This window comes from Rana temporaria, chromosome 12, assembly GCF_905171775.1.
Source record: "Rana temporaria chromosome 12, aRanTem1.1, whole genome shotgun sequence".
NCBI lineage: Eukaryota > Metazoa > Chordata > Amphibia > Anura > Ranidae > Rana > Rana temporaria.
Window position 1 is genome coordinate 34,078,149 of NC_053500.1, and position 19,426 is coordinate 34,097,574.

Here is a 19,426-nt window from a genome sequence, read left to right on the forward strand (position 1 = left end):
ATAACGTTATTTTAATGTCCAGTGTGCATGAGGCCTAATAGCAGCTAGTCCAGTCTAATCCTATCGAAATCTTAACCTCCTCCCACCCCCATTCTAAACCCTATACTTACTAGTCCAGTGATGGCGAACCTTGGCACCCCAGATGTTTTGGAACTACATTTCCCATGATGTTCAACTACACTGCAGAATGCATAAGCATCATGGGAAATGTAGTTCCAAAACATCTGGGGTGCCAAGTTTCGCCATCACTGAACTAGCCTGTAGAGGAAAGTTGTCTTACCTATTCCCTGGCCTCTCCGGTCCACTCACATGATCAGCTCCCTGCACTGGCTTTAGGGTAGAGGAAGAACAGCCAATGCCCCATAGCAGGCTTATGGGTGATGTCACCGCACAGGCATTGCAACCGTTGTTGGCGATCTCTCCTCCCCACTAAAGCTGGCCACTGGGGAGATCATGTGACCAGAGTGCCCAGGGAATAGGTAAGTATAAGCATTGTTCCTTTACGGGTTTATAGGAGTCATGCAAATATCAACATGCCTTGATTGGTGGATGTCAGTCTGGAGAAGTGGGCATCCCTGGGCAGGATGTATTGGCATATAGATGACCCACATGTGATGCTAAACCTCCATGAATCAAAGAACTGAAATCCAATGAGAGATGCGGTGGGGCTAGGGACTGTCAGGGATAAAAAAAGCTAGAAGGTACTGGAAGAAAGAAAATGAGGCAAGCTTTATCTGACTACCTGCGATTTTTAATGCACAATGTGAGAAGTTCACAGTGTGCAGTGAAATCAGAATAAGCTATTTTAGTGCAGGAGAAGAACCTATACAAATGTGCAAGACTAATGCCGTGTACACACGGTCGGAATTTCCGATGGAAAAAGTCAGATGGGAGCTTTTCATCGGATATTCCGGCCGTGTGTATGCCCCATCTGACTTTTTCCATCAGAATTTCCGACGAACATTGGGCCAGATTCACAAAAGAGATACGACGGTGTTTCTCCTGATACGCCGTCGTATCTCTGTTTCTATCTATGCGACTGATTCATAGAATCAGTTACGCATAGATATCCCTAAGATCCGACAGGTGTAATTGTTTTACCCTGTCGGATCTTAGGATGCAGTACCGCGGCCGCCGCTGGGGGGAGTTCGCGTCATAAACCAGCGTCGGGTATGCAAATTAGGAGTTACAGCGATCCAGGACGGATTTTTGCGTTCGCTACGTCGCCGCTAGTCTAGTTTCCCGTCGCAAATTTAGTCGTCGTTTTGGGTGCCCTAAGTTTAGTCAGCAATCGTATTGCTGTCTAAAGTATGGGCGTCGTTCCCGCGTCGAAATTTAAAATTTAACGTTGTTTGCGTAACACGTCCGGGAATACGAAAGTACACTACGCGCGTCGCCGTTCGAAAAAATGACGTCACGGCGCGCAAAGCACGACGGTAATTGCGAAACGGAGCATGCGCAGTAGGTCCGGCGCGGGAGCGCGCCTAATTTAAATGGCACACGCCCATTTGAATTGGCCCGCCTTGCGCCGGAGGCTGCCAGCGTAGTTTTCATCACAAGTGCTTTGTGAATCAGGCACTTGTGATGAAAACTTGCGGCGGTGTAACGTATCTACGATACATTACGCCGCCGCTCACCTACGTGAATCTGGCCCTTAGAGAGCAGGTTCTCTATTTTTCCGCCGGAAATTCCGACAGAGTTTTGTCCGGTCAAAAGTCCGACCGTGTGTACGCGTTGATTGGGAATAATGCATTCTTCATCAATAATGCATTCAATGCATCAAGCACTACTACAATCACTAGTACATGCAAATGACTAACATGTCAGCTAACACAATGACATATCCGGCTTCAATAGCTGTACTGTATCTAATGATACCTTTTCCTGAAGTCTCTGGATCTCCGCAGCCTGTGCAGTCTCTGTCTCTTCCAGTGCCTGCTTTTGAATCTCTTCTTTCTTCAAAAAGTCCAGCTCCCTGCAAATAATAGTGTTATTGATTAAATCATAATTCTGTTTCTGTATAGCAGCAATATAATCCTTGATGGTCCTGTTGACAATATCCTAAAGAGGAACGGCAGTCTGCTCACAATTTGTAATAAAAACATCTTTGCCATTTTGAAGATTCCCTTCAACCACTTTGCGTATTGTTTTATATACACTGTGATTCTGTACTTGCCAAATATGCTGCAGAAATCACACTTCACTAAACTTAGTGCACCGACACTCCCCATCCAACCTGATGGAGCTTGAGAGGTCCTGCAGCCATTTTAACTGTGGGCAGCTGAAGCTGCTTCCTGTTCACTTCCTGTATTAACACAGACACACCTCCAGCTCTGCAGCTCTCATTGGCCCTCTTATGTCTCACCCCCCCTCCCTGGCAGACTCTCACGAATGAGAGAGAGCTGCGCATGACGTCAAAAAGGCTAGGCTAACGACCAGACAAGAAACAGGAAGTGGGCTGTAGAAGGTATTGACTGACAAAAAAAAATATTTTACTATCCAAAGTTAAAACAACAAGGGCGGAAGATTTAATAGATGGAAAGTTGAAAAAATTACTGAAAATCCGCTTTAAAATCCAAAAGCTTTATTTATTCAGATTTATCCAATTTCCCATTTATCCTCATACTCTGAAGGTAGGTAATGATGTGCAGTCAAAGGCAAAGAATGCAACAAAAACAAAAACCTTTTACCCCCCCCCCCCGTGCTCCTCTGGTTCACCCTCATGCTTTTCTATTTCCCCCTGCTGCTCTGGCCCCCCATGCTCCTCTATCCCCCCCCCCATGCTGCGCTGGTCCCTCATGTGCTGCTCTGGTCCCTCATGTGCTGCTCTGGTCCCCCTTGCGCCTCTACCCCCCCCGCATGATGCTCTGGTCCCCCATGCGCCGATATCCCCCCATGATGCTCTGGTCCCCCATGCGCCTCTATGGTCCCGCATGATGCTCTGGTCCCCCATGTGCCTCTATCCCCCCCATGATACTCTGGTTCCCTGCAGCGCTCACCTCCTCTCCCTGGCTAGTTAACTTCAGAGTGACTGAATACAGACATGCTCCTCGTGAGTCACACTGAGAAGCTCATCATACGATCCAGAAGGACAGCGGCCACACACAGCTGTGACATAAGCTTCCTCGGCACTCGTTCTCCTGGTCTTTCCTTCCCCCGCTCTCCATATAGATTCTCCGCGGCAGCAGACAGGTTGGAGAGCGGGGGAAGGATAGACCTGGGGAACGAGTGCCGAACGAGTGTGAAGGGGGGCATGTCTCTTCCCTCCAATCAGCTCTCAAAGCATTCCTCACTGAGCTTGCAGATTGTAACTTCAGCCCTCCGCCCACTTTTTTTCTAAACTTTCAGACAAGCTTTAAAATTCTGCACTTTGAACAGATGTAGAGGGGAGAAGACGGCAGATAAACAGGTACAACTGATGTAGAAAGATTTGTTTAATCTCTGTGTATCATCTGCTTTAACAGGGACACAGACAGCAATAAAAAAACTATCCCCATTCTATGGTAAGTTAAAAAAGTTGTACTGCAATAATCACGTACAAGCAACATGCACAACATTCTAGGTTATAAAATAAATAGTTATTAATAAAAAAATAAAAAATAAAAAAACAATGTTTTTTAAAGAGGCAAATTCACTTACTTTTGCTGGTACTCCTTGATGAGCCTCTTGGCCTTGCTGTACTTGCGCTCCAGCCCCTGGTGCTGGGCTTGGGTCTCCTTCAGATGCTCATCAACTGCCTGACAAAGACTTTGAGCTTCCATCCAGTAGCCCTGCAGCTTCTCCACGCGCTCCCTGTTCTCCTGAACACTCTGCTGCAGCTGCACCTTCTCCACTCTCCAGCGAGATCGCTCTTGTTCCAGGCCAGCCAGCTACAAAGACAGAGAAGACATTGAGATAAAAGGGAATCTAGCATCTTTCATGGGAATGTAATCATTCTTTTAGTATAAGGCCCCTTTCACACGGGGCGGGTTCTTTTTTACAGACTCAGCTTTGCTCAGCGGGGGGGATTGCCCCATTGATCTCCGCTGAGCAAGCAGATGACAGGTCCGTCTCTGTTCACTGTACTTAGATGGACCTGTCAGAGTCCTGCTCTCCTCTATGGGAAGATCGGATGAAAACAGACCACCTGTTCGTCTTCATCCGATCCCATCCGATCCACCAGATGGATGGGAAATAGGACCACTATCCATCTGTATTTGGCGGACCGGATTGGATAGCAGTGTGTGCCAGCGTATATGTCACTGTTGACATCCACTGCTCCATAGGGGTGAATGGATGGTTCGATCAGGTGGACCTGATCGGACAGCCCGTGTGAAAAAGGCCTAAATGTTTAATTAAAAATCACTGTTTCTCTTTATAGTTTTTAAGCAATAATATAGTACAGACTTTCTCAACTTTTTCAACACGGAGGAACCCTTGAAATAACCTTTCGGCTATATCTACAACTCATGATACATTGGTGTGATGTTCAGTGGAAGAGTGCTTCCCACATCTGTGGTCTTGGGGAAGAATCCCCCCCCCCCCCCCCACAGATAGCTAAAAAGATCATTGGTGTCACTGGGAACTAATCGGAGAGGCAAAAATTGGTCATTGTGCAAGGAACCCCTAGCAACCATTGGAGGAACCATTGGGTTCCATGGAACCCTGGTTGAGAAACCCTTATAGAATATATAGAGTTTGGCAAACAGTTCGAGCCAAGCAAAAGATTGTCCCGAACATCGACGGTTGCCTGTTTGGTGAACACCCGAATTTGTGGGGTGCTCAGCGAGCAGGTGCTGCACAGTGCATTCTAAGCCCTGATAGGGAACAGTGAATAGCTGGTTGTTACGGAGCAGCACAGGAAGATGGCAGCTGCGTCCTTAACAACAGATGAGTCAACAGCTGTCAACGGGCTTCCCTACTGACCGCTGAATAAAAAAAAATATATATTTATGACAATAAAAAAAGTAAAAAAAAAGGAAACTGTGTGGCTTCGAGTCTTGTATTTAAAGGGGACCCCCACGCTATTTCTTTTTTAAAATAAATGACGTGGGGTCCCACCCAAAATCCATACCAGACCCTTATCCGAGCATGCAGCCTGGCAGGACAGGAAAGGGAATGGGGGAGAGCGAGCCTGCCCCTCCTGAACCATACCCCGGCCACATGCCCTCAACATTGGGGGGGTGCTTTGGAGCTTTGACCATCCCCACCCCACCCCACCCCAAAGCACCTTGTCCCCATGTTGATGTCAGACGCCTCCAATCGCAGATCCATTTCAGAGGATTGACATTCCCTGTATTGATTTAATAAGGCTTCCCCATTCACATATATAATTACAATGTAATCTTCAAGTTTTTTAAAAGCATTCCCACAGCCTTTTAAGATTATTTAAATCAACATGTTTATGTAAAAAACCTAGAAAGAACTATATATTCCCTTTAATAAGAAGATGTGGCATTAGGGAAGCCATATTTGCTAATTTTATAATATATATATACATATATATATATATATATATACACACACTCATGTGTATATATATATATATATATATATATATATATATATATATATATATATAATTAGTATTTAGGTGTTAATAAAATAAATTACCAAAATAGTAGGTGCTTTCTGAAACGATTACTCAATTTCCTCTTTCAGTTTTACATCATGCACCAAGAGATTGAAAGGCAAACAACATATTTCAGCAGAAAAACAGCAGATTGACATTTGAGGCCAGCAGTCTCATATTCTAATAAATATACCCTCTACAGATCTGAATATGATATCATGGAAATATTTTCAAGATGAACTGGTGGGTAGAAAATATATTACAGAACATCTGTAAGAACTCGGGAGGTGACAATGCAGCTCCTCCAGAGATACAGTACAGTAAGTGAGTGTTGTCACCTTAGGACAGGAAGTGTGTTACTGGTAGGATCACCAAAATAAAGGATTAAAAACCTGAAGTAAACAAATACTGCCACTACCTCTAAAGACTGGTTAGCTGCAATACATTACATTTTTGTTCATAGATTTAGATATGCTTTAAAGACAACTGTACGGGTAGAGTAGTCTCTCCTCACCTTCCTCTTCAGTTGTTGGATTTCTGCCTCGGTCACGGCATGCTTTATTTGAAGCTGCATGAGGAGACAATTGTAAGATTTATCATAGTATAAAGAGATGTGTAAAGCAGTAGTAAATTCCCACTGCCCCACAGAGGGATCAGCGGGACATGGGGATTTGTATGTGCCAAAGCAATGGCAAAAGAAATAATTATTATAAATACTATTTTATTATCACATAAAATCAACACACTGTAAAAAAAACATATATTATGAGCTACCATTCAACGAAAGGGGTACATGTATAACTTAATTTGTAGATAAAGACAGGCGGATCAACGCGTTTCGCTTGAAATTACCTGTTGCATGTCTGCATTTTCTGAGACCTTTCTGTAGGATTACATTTACTGAATATTATGTGTGGCTCCTTGGTGATACCAGGGACTGCAACTGGGACCCACGTTATCATATATATATAAAAAATTATATATAAGTGGGTTGACTACCATTTTACTAGATGCATATCTGTAGATACCCTAAAGCTGGATTATTTTTATCAGTAGACTATTGTTCCCCTAATAACACGGCCAACAGAAAAGGTTTCTGCTTTGTACAGGGCTAAAAAAGGAAACACCTAAGTGTAGCAGGTTTGAGAAAGAAGCAGATGCTTGGAAATGTGTCACCTTCCCATCTGTGACATCTCCGGTTTCCTGCTGACTTCACTTCTGGCCTGGATCCTTCTGCGGCTCCTTACATTTTCCACACTGGATACTGCTGCTCCAGGCCAGGAATACGGACGCACTAGGCTCAGGAGCCTTAAGCGTCTTGGGACCACTTTCAGACACCTCTATACATCTGCCACAGATATACCGATATGCCTAATTGCTTACTACCCATGTATAGCGCCCTCTGCCATAGGTAGGTAAGGTTTTCTTTGGTGATAGCTGCCAGGCAGGTAAATTTCGGCAGGCCTATGCTGCATGCTAGGCCTGCTTGTTTTGATCTGGGCGGCAGGGAGTGGTTAGTATAGCAGTGGGTGTGACCACCTGTCCTTTAGTTCTTGGGCGCCTTCCCTGCTTCCAGGGAGAATGTTCTGGAAAAGGGGAAGGGCTGGGGTTTGGAGTGACAGGGAGCTCATGTGAGGAGCCCTGACCAATCCCCAACTGGAATTGGCAGGGGGCAGGCCTCCTACATAAGGCTCAAGTCAAGCCCACTGGACAGGAGATGTCAGCTGAGTGAAGTGAAGAATGGAGTGTTAGACTGCAGCAGGAGGCCCACCCCCATCGGGAGCTGGGAGGGAGCCTCTCCTTACACGGTCATGGAGGAGGTGTCCTAGAACAGAGGAGCTGGAGAAGCAGTCGGTACGCATGTCTGGGTAAATTCTTCATCAAGGATTTAGGGCAGGAGAAGTTTGGTGAGTGAGGCACAGTGGATATCTGGAGGAGGCATGCCAGGGGAGTTGGGTGGAAGACCAGAGGAGAGACTGGGGTCTAAACAGACCCCTGATGTCTCACTTTTTAGAGAGAGAAAGGAACTAAGGACATAGATTCCCCAGTCCCTTTCTCTGTAGCCAAGCAGCAGGGGGAATCTGTGCAGTACAGGGTAGTTGATACATCAATTAGGGGGGCAGATAATTTCTCAAAATATAAATATATTGTCTTATTTACCATTTAAATGTAACTCTCACCTCCTTAAACTTGTGCACGAGTTTCTCAGGGTCCATCTCCACAGGGGACAAGGCATCTTCTCCTTCTGGTAATTCAAATACTTCAATGGCAAGTTCTCCACCTGGAAACATGGGGCTCATCTCTTCATCCTCCTCGTCTGTGGCATACTCCCCTGTCTGTGACACAAAACACGACTTTAGTTATACAGCAGCTAGCAGAATCAATGGAATCTACGAGCTCAGTAATTAGGTAGGTAGAATATAATATCACAAATAGGTAGATAGAGAGATAGATATATGGATATAAAGATAGATACGACAGACTCACTTCCTCATCATCCTCATTACACTGGTTGTAGCGCTGTTCCATGTTCTCCCGCTGCCATCTCTCTTGCTCCAGTGTCTGTTGGATCAGCTGGGCCACCTCACTCTGCTCTCCAGGCTTCTCTCGCCCAATCAGGAACCTTACACACAAAATCCAATAGCATCACACACATATCTAATTGTGTCAACACTACCATATCCTGGAATGGTAAAATAACTGGTGAGCCGGGGGTAGTATTGTAGATACCAGAGTCAATCCACCTAAAAAGTGACAATTCATCTACTGATGAAGTATGATGGGCAATGCCATCTCCTAGTTATCTTATATCTTAGCAGCGGCGGTGCGTCCATAAAGGGCGCAGGAGCTTTGGGGCACATAGGGCACAGTGGCAATATTTGGGGCACAGTGGCAGCACATGGGGCACAGTGGCAATATTTGGGGCACAGTGGCAATATTTGGGGCACAGTGGCAGCACATGGGGCACAGTGGCAATATTTGGGGCACTATGGGAGCACATGGGGCACAGTGGCAATATTTGGAGCACAGTGGCAGCACATGGGGCCCTGTGGCAGCATTTGGGGCACAGTGGCAGCACATGGGGCACAGTGGCAGCACATGGGGCACAGTGGCAATATTTGGGGCACAGTGGCAGCACATGGGGCACAGTGGCAATATTTGGAGCACGGTGGCAGCACATGGGGCACTGTGGCAATATTTGGGGCACAGTGGCAGCATTTGGGGCACAGTGGCAGCACATGGGGCACAGTGGCAGCACATGGGGCACAGTGGCAATATTTGAGGCACAGTGGCAGCACATGGGGCACAGTGGCAATATTTGGGGAACAGTGGCAGCACATGGGGCACAGTGGCAATATTTGGAGCACAGTGGCAGCACATGGGGCACTGTGGCAATATTTGGGGCACAGTGGCATAATTTGGGGCACAGTGGCAGCATTTGGGGCACAGTGGCAGCACATGGGGCACAGTGGCAATATTTGGGGCACAGTGGCAACATTTTGGGCACAGTGGCAGCACTTGGGGCACAGTAGCAGCATTTGGGGCACAGTGGCAGCACATGGGGCACAGTGGCAGCACATGGGGCACAGTGGCAATATTTGGGGCAACATTTGGGGCACAGTGGGAGCGTTTGATGGGCACAGTGGCTGCGTTTGATGGGCAAAGTGGCTGCTTTGATGGGAAAAGTGGCTACGTTTGATGGCTGCGATTAGTGTTTTTTTTTCCAGAATTTTTCAGTTTGTTTGTGCCCCCCAAATATTTTGAGCACCAGCTGCCACTGTATCTTAGGGGAACTCCAGCAGCAAGATCTCCTTTCTATTGTTGCTAACTCTACTCCTTCTCACATGGGGGTTTTGGGATTTTGGCCACAGAAATATAAGAGACTGTCAGGTGGTTAGGCTCTCCAGCATTCACTCGAAACTGTGATTTTAGTTTTAAGTGGAAAGTGGTGTTGGGCTTTAATTTTCACTCTTACCAGCCTAGTTTCCTTTGCTCCCCCTCCCAACAGTGACTGAGCAACCTTCCAAACTTTAAGGTAGATACAGAGTAGAAGTCTACCAGTTATAGTAGGGATACCAACAATAATGAGGTTCCTATGACAAATCTTCTGGAATCTGGAGGTTTCAGGCACTTCTATATATCTACTGTACAGTATATATGTTATATGGAAAAAGAAGCATTTGACAGTATAGGGATCAGGTCAGAGAAAAATATATAGTTCCAAAATATATCTCACCTTACGCGTCCCTTTGTATTCCTCAGAACAGAAGCGGCGAAGGACTGTGTGACACCAACCAGACTGGTTCCATCAACTTCTACCAGCAGATCGTTCACCTGAATCCTGAATAATATATCAATGATTGTCAGGGTACATCTGTATGAGAAAGTTATGTAATCCATTCCACAAAACTTATGAAATCTAATCCAGGTTTCTAAAAAACTTTTTTTGGCTTATCATTAACTGGTGCCACATCCGATTTCAAGAGATTAAGTAATCTCGTATCGTGGGCGCATATTTACGCTGGTCGTATTTGGCGCACCCATTGATTTTCTATTCACATATGAAAATGAGGGAGATACGTCGATTCACGAACGTACGTCCGTCCGATGCAGTGTTCGCGGAAAGTCTTACGTCCGGCGCAAAGTTATGCCTCATAAAGCAGGTGTAAGTCGGCAGCATCCATGCAAATGGCTGCTGCAGGGAACACAAGCCGACGTATTTTACGTAGGACGTGAATATGACTAGGCGTAGGTTACGTTCACGCCGTAGGCAGTGATCCTGCGTATCTTAGGGAGTAGTACCGACGTGATTCTGAGCATGCGCACTGGGATGCGTCCACGGGACGGCGCATGCGCCGTTCATTATACGTATCTGTCTGAGACTCAGCCCATCATTTGCATGGCTCACGCCCACTTCCAGATACGCCGGCTTACGCCTAGGAAACCCAGCGCAGATTTGGCAGCACTGGCTTTGTGAATCCAGTGCTTGCCTGTCTGCGCTACGTCAGCATAGCGTATATTAGATACGCTACGCCGGCATAACTATGCGCCGATGTATGTGAATCCGGGCCTATAGCTTTAGCAGTACCCTTAACCACTTCCGGACCGCCGCATGTACATATACGTCGGCAGAATGGCACGGACAGGTACATTGGCGTACCTGTACGTCCCTGCCTAGACGTGGGTCGGGGGTCCGATCGGGACCCCCCCCCGGTACATGCGGCGGTTCCCGTGGCTTCAGGAGCGATCCGGGACCAGGGCGCGGCTATTCGTTTCTAGCCGCCCCCTCGCGATCGCTCCCCGGAGCTGAAGAATGGGGAGAGCCGTATGTAAACACGGCTTCCCCGTGCTTCACTGTGGCGGCGGCATCGATCGTGTCATCCCTTTTATAGGGAGACTCAATCGATGACGTCAGTCCTACAGCCACACCCCCCTACAGTTGTAAACACACACTAGGTGAACCCTAACTCCTACAGCGCCCCCTTGTGGTTAACTCCCAAACGGCAACTGTCATTTTCACAATAAACAATGCAATTTAAATGCATTTTTTGCTGTGAAAATGACAATGGTCCCAAAAATGTGTCAAAATTGTTCGAAGTGTCCGCCATAATGTCGCAGTCACGAAAAAAATCGCTGATCGCCGCCAATAGTAGTAAAAAAAATTAAATAAATAAAACTATCCCCTATTTTGTAAACGCTATAAATTTTGCGCAAACCAATCGATAAACGCTTATTGCGATTTTTTTTACCAAAAATAGGTAGAAGAATACGTATCGGCCTAAACTGAGGAAAAAATAAATTATATATGTTTTTGGGGGATATTTATTATAGCAAAAAGTAAAAAATATTGCATTTTTTTCAAAATTGTCGCTCTATTTTTGTTTATAGCGTAAAAAATAAAAACCGCAGAGGTGATCATATACCACCAAAAGAAAGCTCTATTTGTGGGGAAAAAAGGACGCCAATTTTGTTTGGGAGCCACGTCGCACGACCGCGCAATTGTCTGTTAAAGCGACGCAGTGCCGAATTGTAAAAACCCCTTGGGTCATTTAGCAGCATATTGGTCCGGTCCTTAAGTGGTTAACTGGAAACACACGGACTCAAAATGTTGGAACATATTTTTGGCCAGATACAGTAGCCTGTGATCACATTGCTCAAATCCGGGGCTAAATTAAAAAGGCTGGAACAACCAACCTGTAATAATAATAACTAGTCAGAATCTTTTTTTTTTTTTTCAAAAGATGATACCTCATTTATTGCTATAGGCAGCTGTTCTGGTTTCTGTAAACCACCCCAGGGTAATATATATTGGATCAGCTGTGGAATGCAACTGTCATTGGGTTTCAGGCACAGAGTGTTCTAGAGCTGCTGATTGGTCTATGAAAAGCACAGTTAATTGCTGACAGAAGGTGAGCAGACCATATCAGCCTACTCCTCTTCCATTGACAAATGCCCATATTGACAGATTGCCAGTCCAGGACTGATGGATGCAAACTCATGGTCTGCTGCTAAAATCACATTTGGAGGTCTTCATTAGTATGCAATATCATTAGATAAAGTAGACAAATTCTATCAAAATTTAATTGGACTGACCCTTATTTATACTGGCCCGGATTCAGGTAGATTTGCGCACTTTTTACGGAGAAGCAGGGCAACGTTTTTGCCCTGCGCCCCGCAAATTTACTGCGCTGCCCTTGATTCACTGAGCAGTAGCTCCGTAAATTGCATGGGCGCGCCGGCAAAATGCCCGGCGTAAGCGCGCGCAATTTAAATGATCCCGTAGGGGGCGGGAATCATTTAAATTAGGCGCGTTCCCGCGCCGATCGTAGAGCGCATGCTCCGTCGGGAAACTTTCCCGACGTGCATTGCGGCAAATGACGTCGCAAGGACGTCATTTGCTTCAAAGTGAACGTGAATGGCGTCCAGCGCCAATCACGAATCACTTTCGCAAACTACGTAAATTTGAAATTTCGCGACGCGGGAACGACGGGTATACGGGTATACGTAATAGCAGGGGCAGCCTTACGCAAAAGACGCTGTACAGAAACGACGTAAACTGCGTACGCAGGGCTCGCGTAACGTTGTGAATCGGCGTTAGTATGCAATTTGCATACTATACGCTGAGCACAACGGGAACGCCACCTAGCGGCCATCGCAAGAATGCAGCCTAAGATATGCGGGCATAAGAGCCTTATGCCGCGCATATCTTAGGCTGCAGTCGGCGTAACGAGGTTCCTGAATCAGGAGCATTCGTTACGCCGGGACAAGTAAGCAATTGCGCTGTGTAACTATGGTTACACAGGCGCAATTGCTTCTTGAATCCAGGCCACTGAAATAATTTTTTTGTGGTAAGCATAGCTAGCACAAGTTCTGTGTTACCCACCCAGAGAATCCTTCCAGTATGGCAGCATGATAGCTAGGTACTAAGTACTCTTGCCTTGTAATACCGGGGGTCATACTAAGGAGGCCCCCAGTACTACCCCCACAATCCAAAACAAGTACCTTAACAGACTTTCTTACAAATATGGTCTATGGTAGGGACATTGCACAATACGTTCTTTTGGGGGTAGGCTCAAATCAGGACTGTTGTCAGTGGTGACATGATTCCTACAGCTCCAGGATTATTTATATGTTTGGGCAGCTACCCAGTGCTAAGAGGGCACTTCACAACTGACCTCTAATGTAAGGGGGTACTTCACTACTGACCACCATTGTGAGAAGGCACTCCACAACTGGCTAACAATGTAGGGGTCACTTCACTACTGATTACCAATGTAAGGGGGTACTTCACTACTGACCACCATTGTGAGAAGGCACTCCACAACTGGCTAACAATGTAGGGGTCACTTCACTACTGATTACCAATGTAAGGGGGTACTTCACTACTGACCACCATTGTGAGAAGGCACTCCACAACTGGCTAACAATGTAGGGGTCACTTCACTACTGATTACCAATGTAAGGGGGTACTTCACCATTGACCACCAATGTATGAGGGGTACTTCACCACTGACCACCAATGTATGAGGGCTACTTCACCACTGACCACCAATGTATGAGGGCTACTTCACCATTGACCACCAATGTATGAGGGGTACTTCACCATTGACCACCAATGTATGAGGGGTACTTCACCATTGACCACCAATGTATGAGGGGTACTTCACCATTGACCACCATTGTATGAGGGGTACTTCACCATTGACCAGAAATGTATGAGGGGTACTTCACCATTGACCAGCAATGTATGAGGGGTACTTCACCATTGACCACCAATGTATGAGGGGTACTTCACCATTGACCACCAATGTATGAGGGGTACTTCACCATTGACCACCAATGTATGAGGGGTACTTCAAGATTGACCACTAATGTAAGAAGGCACTTTACAACTGGCTACCAATGCAAGGGGTCTCTTCACTGACCATCAATGTTAGGCCTTGTACAGACGAGCAGACATGTCCGATGAAAACGGTCCGCGGACCGTTTTCATCGGACATGTCTGCTGGGATATTTTGATCTGATGTGTGTACACACCATCAGACCAAAATCCCCGCGGACAGAGAACGCGGTGACGTAGACGACACCGACGTTCTCTGACGCGGAAGGTCAATGCTTCCACGCATGCGTCAAATCAATTTGATGCATGCGCGGGATTTCGGGCCAGCGGACATGTCCGACGGACAGGCTTCCAGCGGACAAGTTTCTTAGCATGCTAAGAAACTTTTGTCCGCTGGAAACCTGTCCGCTAGGCCAGAAAACTGTCCGGTCAGCCCTACACACGGTCGGACATGTCCGCGGACATGTTCGGTCGTGTGTACGAGGCCTAAGAGGACACTTTAACATTGACCATCAATGTAAGGAAGTACTTCACCACTGACCACCTTTGTAAGAATGCACTCAACAACTGGCTATCAATGTAGGGTCAGAGGTGGGACAGCTAAGATCTGAGGAATTTCACATCAAAAGCATGTCGTTTTCAGACATATCAGGGACAGATGTAAAAAAAACACAGATTTTTTACATACTGTCCCTGGTTTTACTTAGCCTTGCAACCCTGATGGGGCCCCCTAGTGGCATGGGGCCCTCGGGCAGTGCCCGAGTGCCACGATGGTCAGTCCGCCCCTGATAGAGACTGTCCTACTATGTAATGCACAATCCCTTTGAATGTTTTCATGAATTACATATAATAATAAAGGACTCAGATCAGTACAGTATTTACTATATGACAGTATATAAAAAAATGACTTCTGGTTGACATTACCTCCCATCTCGGTGGGCTGCTCCCCCTTCGGTCACAGTCTTAACAAAGATTCCCAGCTTCTCCAGGCCCATGTCGGCACCAGCTCCCATCCCAATAATACTGATTCCAAGACCTTCAGAGTCTGCAGGGGAAAAAAAACATATAATAAGATATGATAATGAGCAGTTAAGGGCTTGTGTATGTGGGTGGTTGAACATATTTGATGGATTTGGAATGCATCTCAGTTTGCATCATATGGAGCAGTTTTCATTTATTGGTGTTTGATAAGCGACAGCACTTCATCTGCATATATTCATCTATACAAGTTATGAAATGATAATAAGTAGTGAGTGAATGGTTGTGCTGAAAACACATCTTAAAGGAGAAGTACAGCCAAAGCTTGTTTGGCTGTACTTCTCCTGTGGACGTCACAGAGCCGACCCAGGCTGGGAAAAAATTGTGACCATATGCATTATGCTGAGCAGAGCAGAGAGCCAACAACTGACAGTCACCAGCTCTCTGCTCACGGAGCACTAAGAACCGAGCAATCAGCGGTCTTTGATCGCTCAGTTCTCAGTGTTAGAGCTAACGGGGGACGGATGCAGCATTGGATCAATGCTGTATACACCTAGGTACAGTGGGGATTGAAAGTTTGGGCACCCCAGGTAAAAATTTGTATTAATGTGCATAACGAAGCCAAGGAAAGATGGAAAAATCTCCAAAAGGCATCAAATTACAGATTAGACATTCTTATAATATGTCAAAAAAGTTAGATTTTATTTCCATCATTTACACTTTCAAAATTACAGAAAACAAAAAAATGATGTCTGCAAAAGTTTTGGCACCCTGCAGAATTTATAGCATGCACTGCCCCCTTTGCAAAGCTGAGACCTGCCAGTGTCATAGATTGTTCTCAATCATCGTCTGGGAAGACCAGGTGATGTCAATCTCAAAGGTTTTAAATGCCCAGACTCATCTGACCTTCCCCCAACAAACAGCACCATGGGTTCTTCTAAGCAGTTGTCTAGAAAACTGAAACTGGAAATAGTTGACGCTCACAAAGCTGGAGAAGGCTATAAGAAGCTCGGGAAGAGGGGATCGGCTCAACAACAGTGCGGGAGAAGCGGGGAGGACACCACCAGGGCCGCAGACGGACGCCGGACCGTAGAAGGCCACCGATGGATGCCGGACAAGACACCAAAACTGTAAGTAATTAAAAAAATTTTTTCCAGGAATTTCCCTTCTACATTAGGGGTGCGCGCTATACGCCAGTGCGCGCTATAGGCAGATAAATACGGCAGTTCTTTGCCTTATTCAATAAAATCCTAAACTATTTGGGAATAAACTGAAGGCCATATCTCTCTTTTTTGATAAAAAAGTGAACAGTTGCAGGGAGGCGAACCACGCAGCTTGTCAGGTACCGGCATGACACCTTTCCCTTGTCTGCGGTGGTAGATGACCTCTATGGTTGCCGGGCAACAGCCTTGAGCATCGTGACGGCATCCAGAAGTAGTGGGAGGCTTGACACAGCCAGGCCTTTAAAAGGTCAACCCTGAACCTCCTTACAGGCTTTTTGCAGTATGTACATGGTGGTCTCCTGCATCTGCTTATATTGCAGTCTTTGGGGGGAGCATAATGGCCCTCTTAGGGGCTTCCTAGGTGTACTATGACAGTCTTTGACTACCACGTGTACTGTTTGCGTAAGATGATCTTTAAAAAAACAGAAGTTCCTGACTTCCTTATAAACCTGGCTTCCACTGTCTTCAGTACTTTCATAGCCACTGACCCCAAACAAAAAGTAGGCATGCTACATGTTTTTCCAGAAAGCTTGAAGTTTTTGGATCAGCATAACAACCAAGCCATTTGCAGGGAGGAATTAGAGATGGCAACCTACATACAGTATATTCTAGACATTGGATTCCCAATTTCACCCGCCTCTCACATTATAGGTATGGTCTTACAGGACCCAAAAATGAAACTTCCACTTTAAGGCATGTCATGTTTTTGGGGGGGGGACCCTCTTTTTACAGGGTTCTAGATCCCACTTCCTCCCGGGGCACCGCGGCGCCAGTAGGAAGTTCACAGACAATTACGGCGCGCAGCCACAGTCAGTCACCCACAGTCACGATGCCGGCGCCACAGAGAGGAGGCGGAGACGAGCGGGGCTTCGTAACGGGACAGGTGAGTGTCTGATTAATAAAAGTCAGCAGCTACACTTTTCATAGCTGCTGACTTTTATATTGGTGGAACTCCACTTTAAGGTGGCCATATATGGATCGAAATTCAGCCAGTTCAGCAGGAACCAGCCAAATTTTGATCCATGTATAGTTGGGTTTTCCTCAAAAGATCAGTGCCATCAGCTATAGTTGGCAACACTGATCAGTGTGCTCTGATGGCGGGGAAGGCTCCCCGCCATCAGAGCAATATAGCAGAGTGTGATTCCCCCATCTTCTTCAAAAGTGTGGATGGAGGAATTGGGTAATTTTTTGTTTAAAGGGGCAGGTTGAACAAAAAAAAAGATTTATGTCTGGCCAGCTTTACAGGGTAAGTATGGTTTTCTTTCCTCCCAGACATCTTACTGCGGGAGTTATTGAGAGGTAAAATAGCTAGGCAGGGCTGTAACTACAGAGCATTTCGACCCAACCCAATTCTCTAGGGGGCCAGTGCGGCTCCCCTCTACACATGGACAGGAGGGGCGGCATATAGAGGAACCAATGCCTTCCATGTGACTTCTGCAGCCGATAAATGCCCGCTTCTCCTTCTCTTCCTCCCGCAGGAATTTAGCGGCTGCAGGAGGAACATGGAGGGCATCGGCTCCTCTATATGCTGTCGCTCCTGTCCAGCTTCTTTCTGCTGCCCCTGGGTCCCTCTGCTCTCTCCCAGCCCCCCTGTGATCTTCCCCGGCAATGGCAAATTCTGTGGTCTCTCTCGCACCCCTTCCCACCTGCTTTTCTCCGGTCCAAGTGCTGTCTCCTGACTCCCTTCCTCCCCCGGAGCTCTGCCGGATTCCCCCCTGCCCTCTTCCGCCAGCTGCTGTGGGGGATTGTGTCAGGATGGAGAGCGGGGAAGCGACCAGTAAATATGTCATTTACTGGCCCCTTCCTTATCTGAAATGACAGAGTCTGTGACCTGTACCGATCACTGACTCTGCTCATTCATAACTGAAGTGTGGTAAACGGTGTTTACTATTCCTCCGTTTTTGAATGAACGGAAAGCTCTGTACAGAACTATTCCTGTCCATTCATTCTGTGCAGCTGAGGCTGTAGAGAAGCAGATTGAGGGCAGTGTCTTCTTCAATCTTCTTTCTCTGTCTCAAAGGTGAAACATCAGAGGTCTGTTTGGACCCCTGATTTTTCAATAAAGCCCCCAACTAGGCTCCTTCAAAATGGTAAAAACAATCATAAAAAACAATATTGTTAAAAGAAAAAAAAAAAAGGGTAAAAAATAAATAAATAAACTACTGACACCAGTGGTGGAACTACCAGGGTCGCAAAGGTCACACTTATCACCAGGCCCTGGAGTTCCACCACTGGGCTTGGAAGTAAGAGTCCCAGGCTCAGAGGGAAGGGCCACCGGCCGGGGGTCAGGGGAACCTTGATATTTTTTTGCACGGGGCCCTGAAGGTTCTAGTTATGCCTCTGGAGACATGAGGTGAAATATTAAGTCTAAATAGACTTATCTAACGACTATGACAGTATACATAAGTACCAAATCCAGTTACTATGTGATGCACAAGCCTCAAAAAGAATACAAAAAATGTAATTCTCATTCCTAAACTGAGCCCAGTCTCTCTCCACGTATGTCTCATGCACTTCCCTTCCAGACACTGTAGTTCACTCTGGGAGGGCATCAGGAATGGAGGTAGTGTTTTCAATCCAAAAAGTAGAGGGCAGGACTGGTTGAAGCCAAGGGTTGCCATTTTTTCTTCAAGCTAAATGCGAACACTTTAGCAGCGCACAGTAAAACATTTTTTTTTAGTATACATTATACGATTCTAACAGACCTGGGACACCTTTGGGCACTCTAAAGAGAATAGTAATGTGGTGCACATAGTGCCCCCTCACCCTCCTATCAAGTCCCATTCTAAGCCACAATTCTGTTTGAATAATGTGTCCAGGTTTCAGGTGGATTGAAACCTGGACGCATGATTCAAAACCCGGACTGTCCAGACAGGTGGTAACCCTAGTGAGGCCAGGTGCTGATTGACAAGCTACAGGCTATTGAATTAGCAGTAACAATTAGCAGCCACACACCCTGCTGCATTTTTCCATCGCACTAAAGTACAAGCATGCACAGCCTACATGAGAGTGACATCTCTGACCTCAGGAGCAGTGCAGCATAGTTGCCACCCTATCACAGGAAGCTGCATTAGCTGAACTTCACTAGGAGGATTAACAGGCATTCGTGGGAGAAAAGAGAAAACTGTAAAGTTGAAATTAGTTTTCCTCATTTCCTATCCTGATTAGAACTTTAAAAACTTGGATATCCCATCAATTTCTGACTCGGTGACAGCAACGTGTGAAGTTTTCCAACCGACACAAACACAACAATTAATCCTGCAGGGGGTAGGAGGTATAATCCTTCACTGCGTTATCCAATGCTAAAATTAAATTTCTCCTTTAGATATACTT

At 46.1% G+C, this 19,426-nt stretch overlaps 1 protein-coding gene across 1 annotated transcript in view; it reads right to left on the reverse strand.

The window, feature by feature from the left end:
* The window catches only part of PPP1R9B (protein phosphatase 1 regulatory subunit 9B), a 59,023-nt gene that overhangs the window by 4,026 nt on the left and 35,571 nt on the right, over positions 1–19,426 (reverse strand). The window contains exons 3-9 of the mRNA XM_040331725.1: positions 14,817–14,937; positions 9,789–9,893; positions 8,039–8,174; positions 7,732–7,887; positions 6,066–6,119; positions 3,640–3,869; positions 1,879–1,975 (exon numbers count right to left, since the gene is read on the reverse strand). Of these exons, the coding sequence (XP_040187659.1) occupies positions 1,879–1,975; positions 3,640–3,869; positions 6,066–6,119; positions 7,732–7,887; positions 8,039–8,174; positions 9,789–9,893; positions 14,817–14,937 (899 nt within the window). The remainder of the gene's footprint in view (positions 1–1,878; positions 1,976–3,639; positions 3,870–6,065; positions 6,120–7,731; positions 7,888–8,038; positions 8,175–9,788; positions 9,894–14,816; positions 14,938–19,426) is intronic.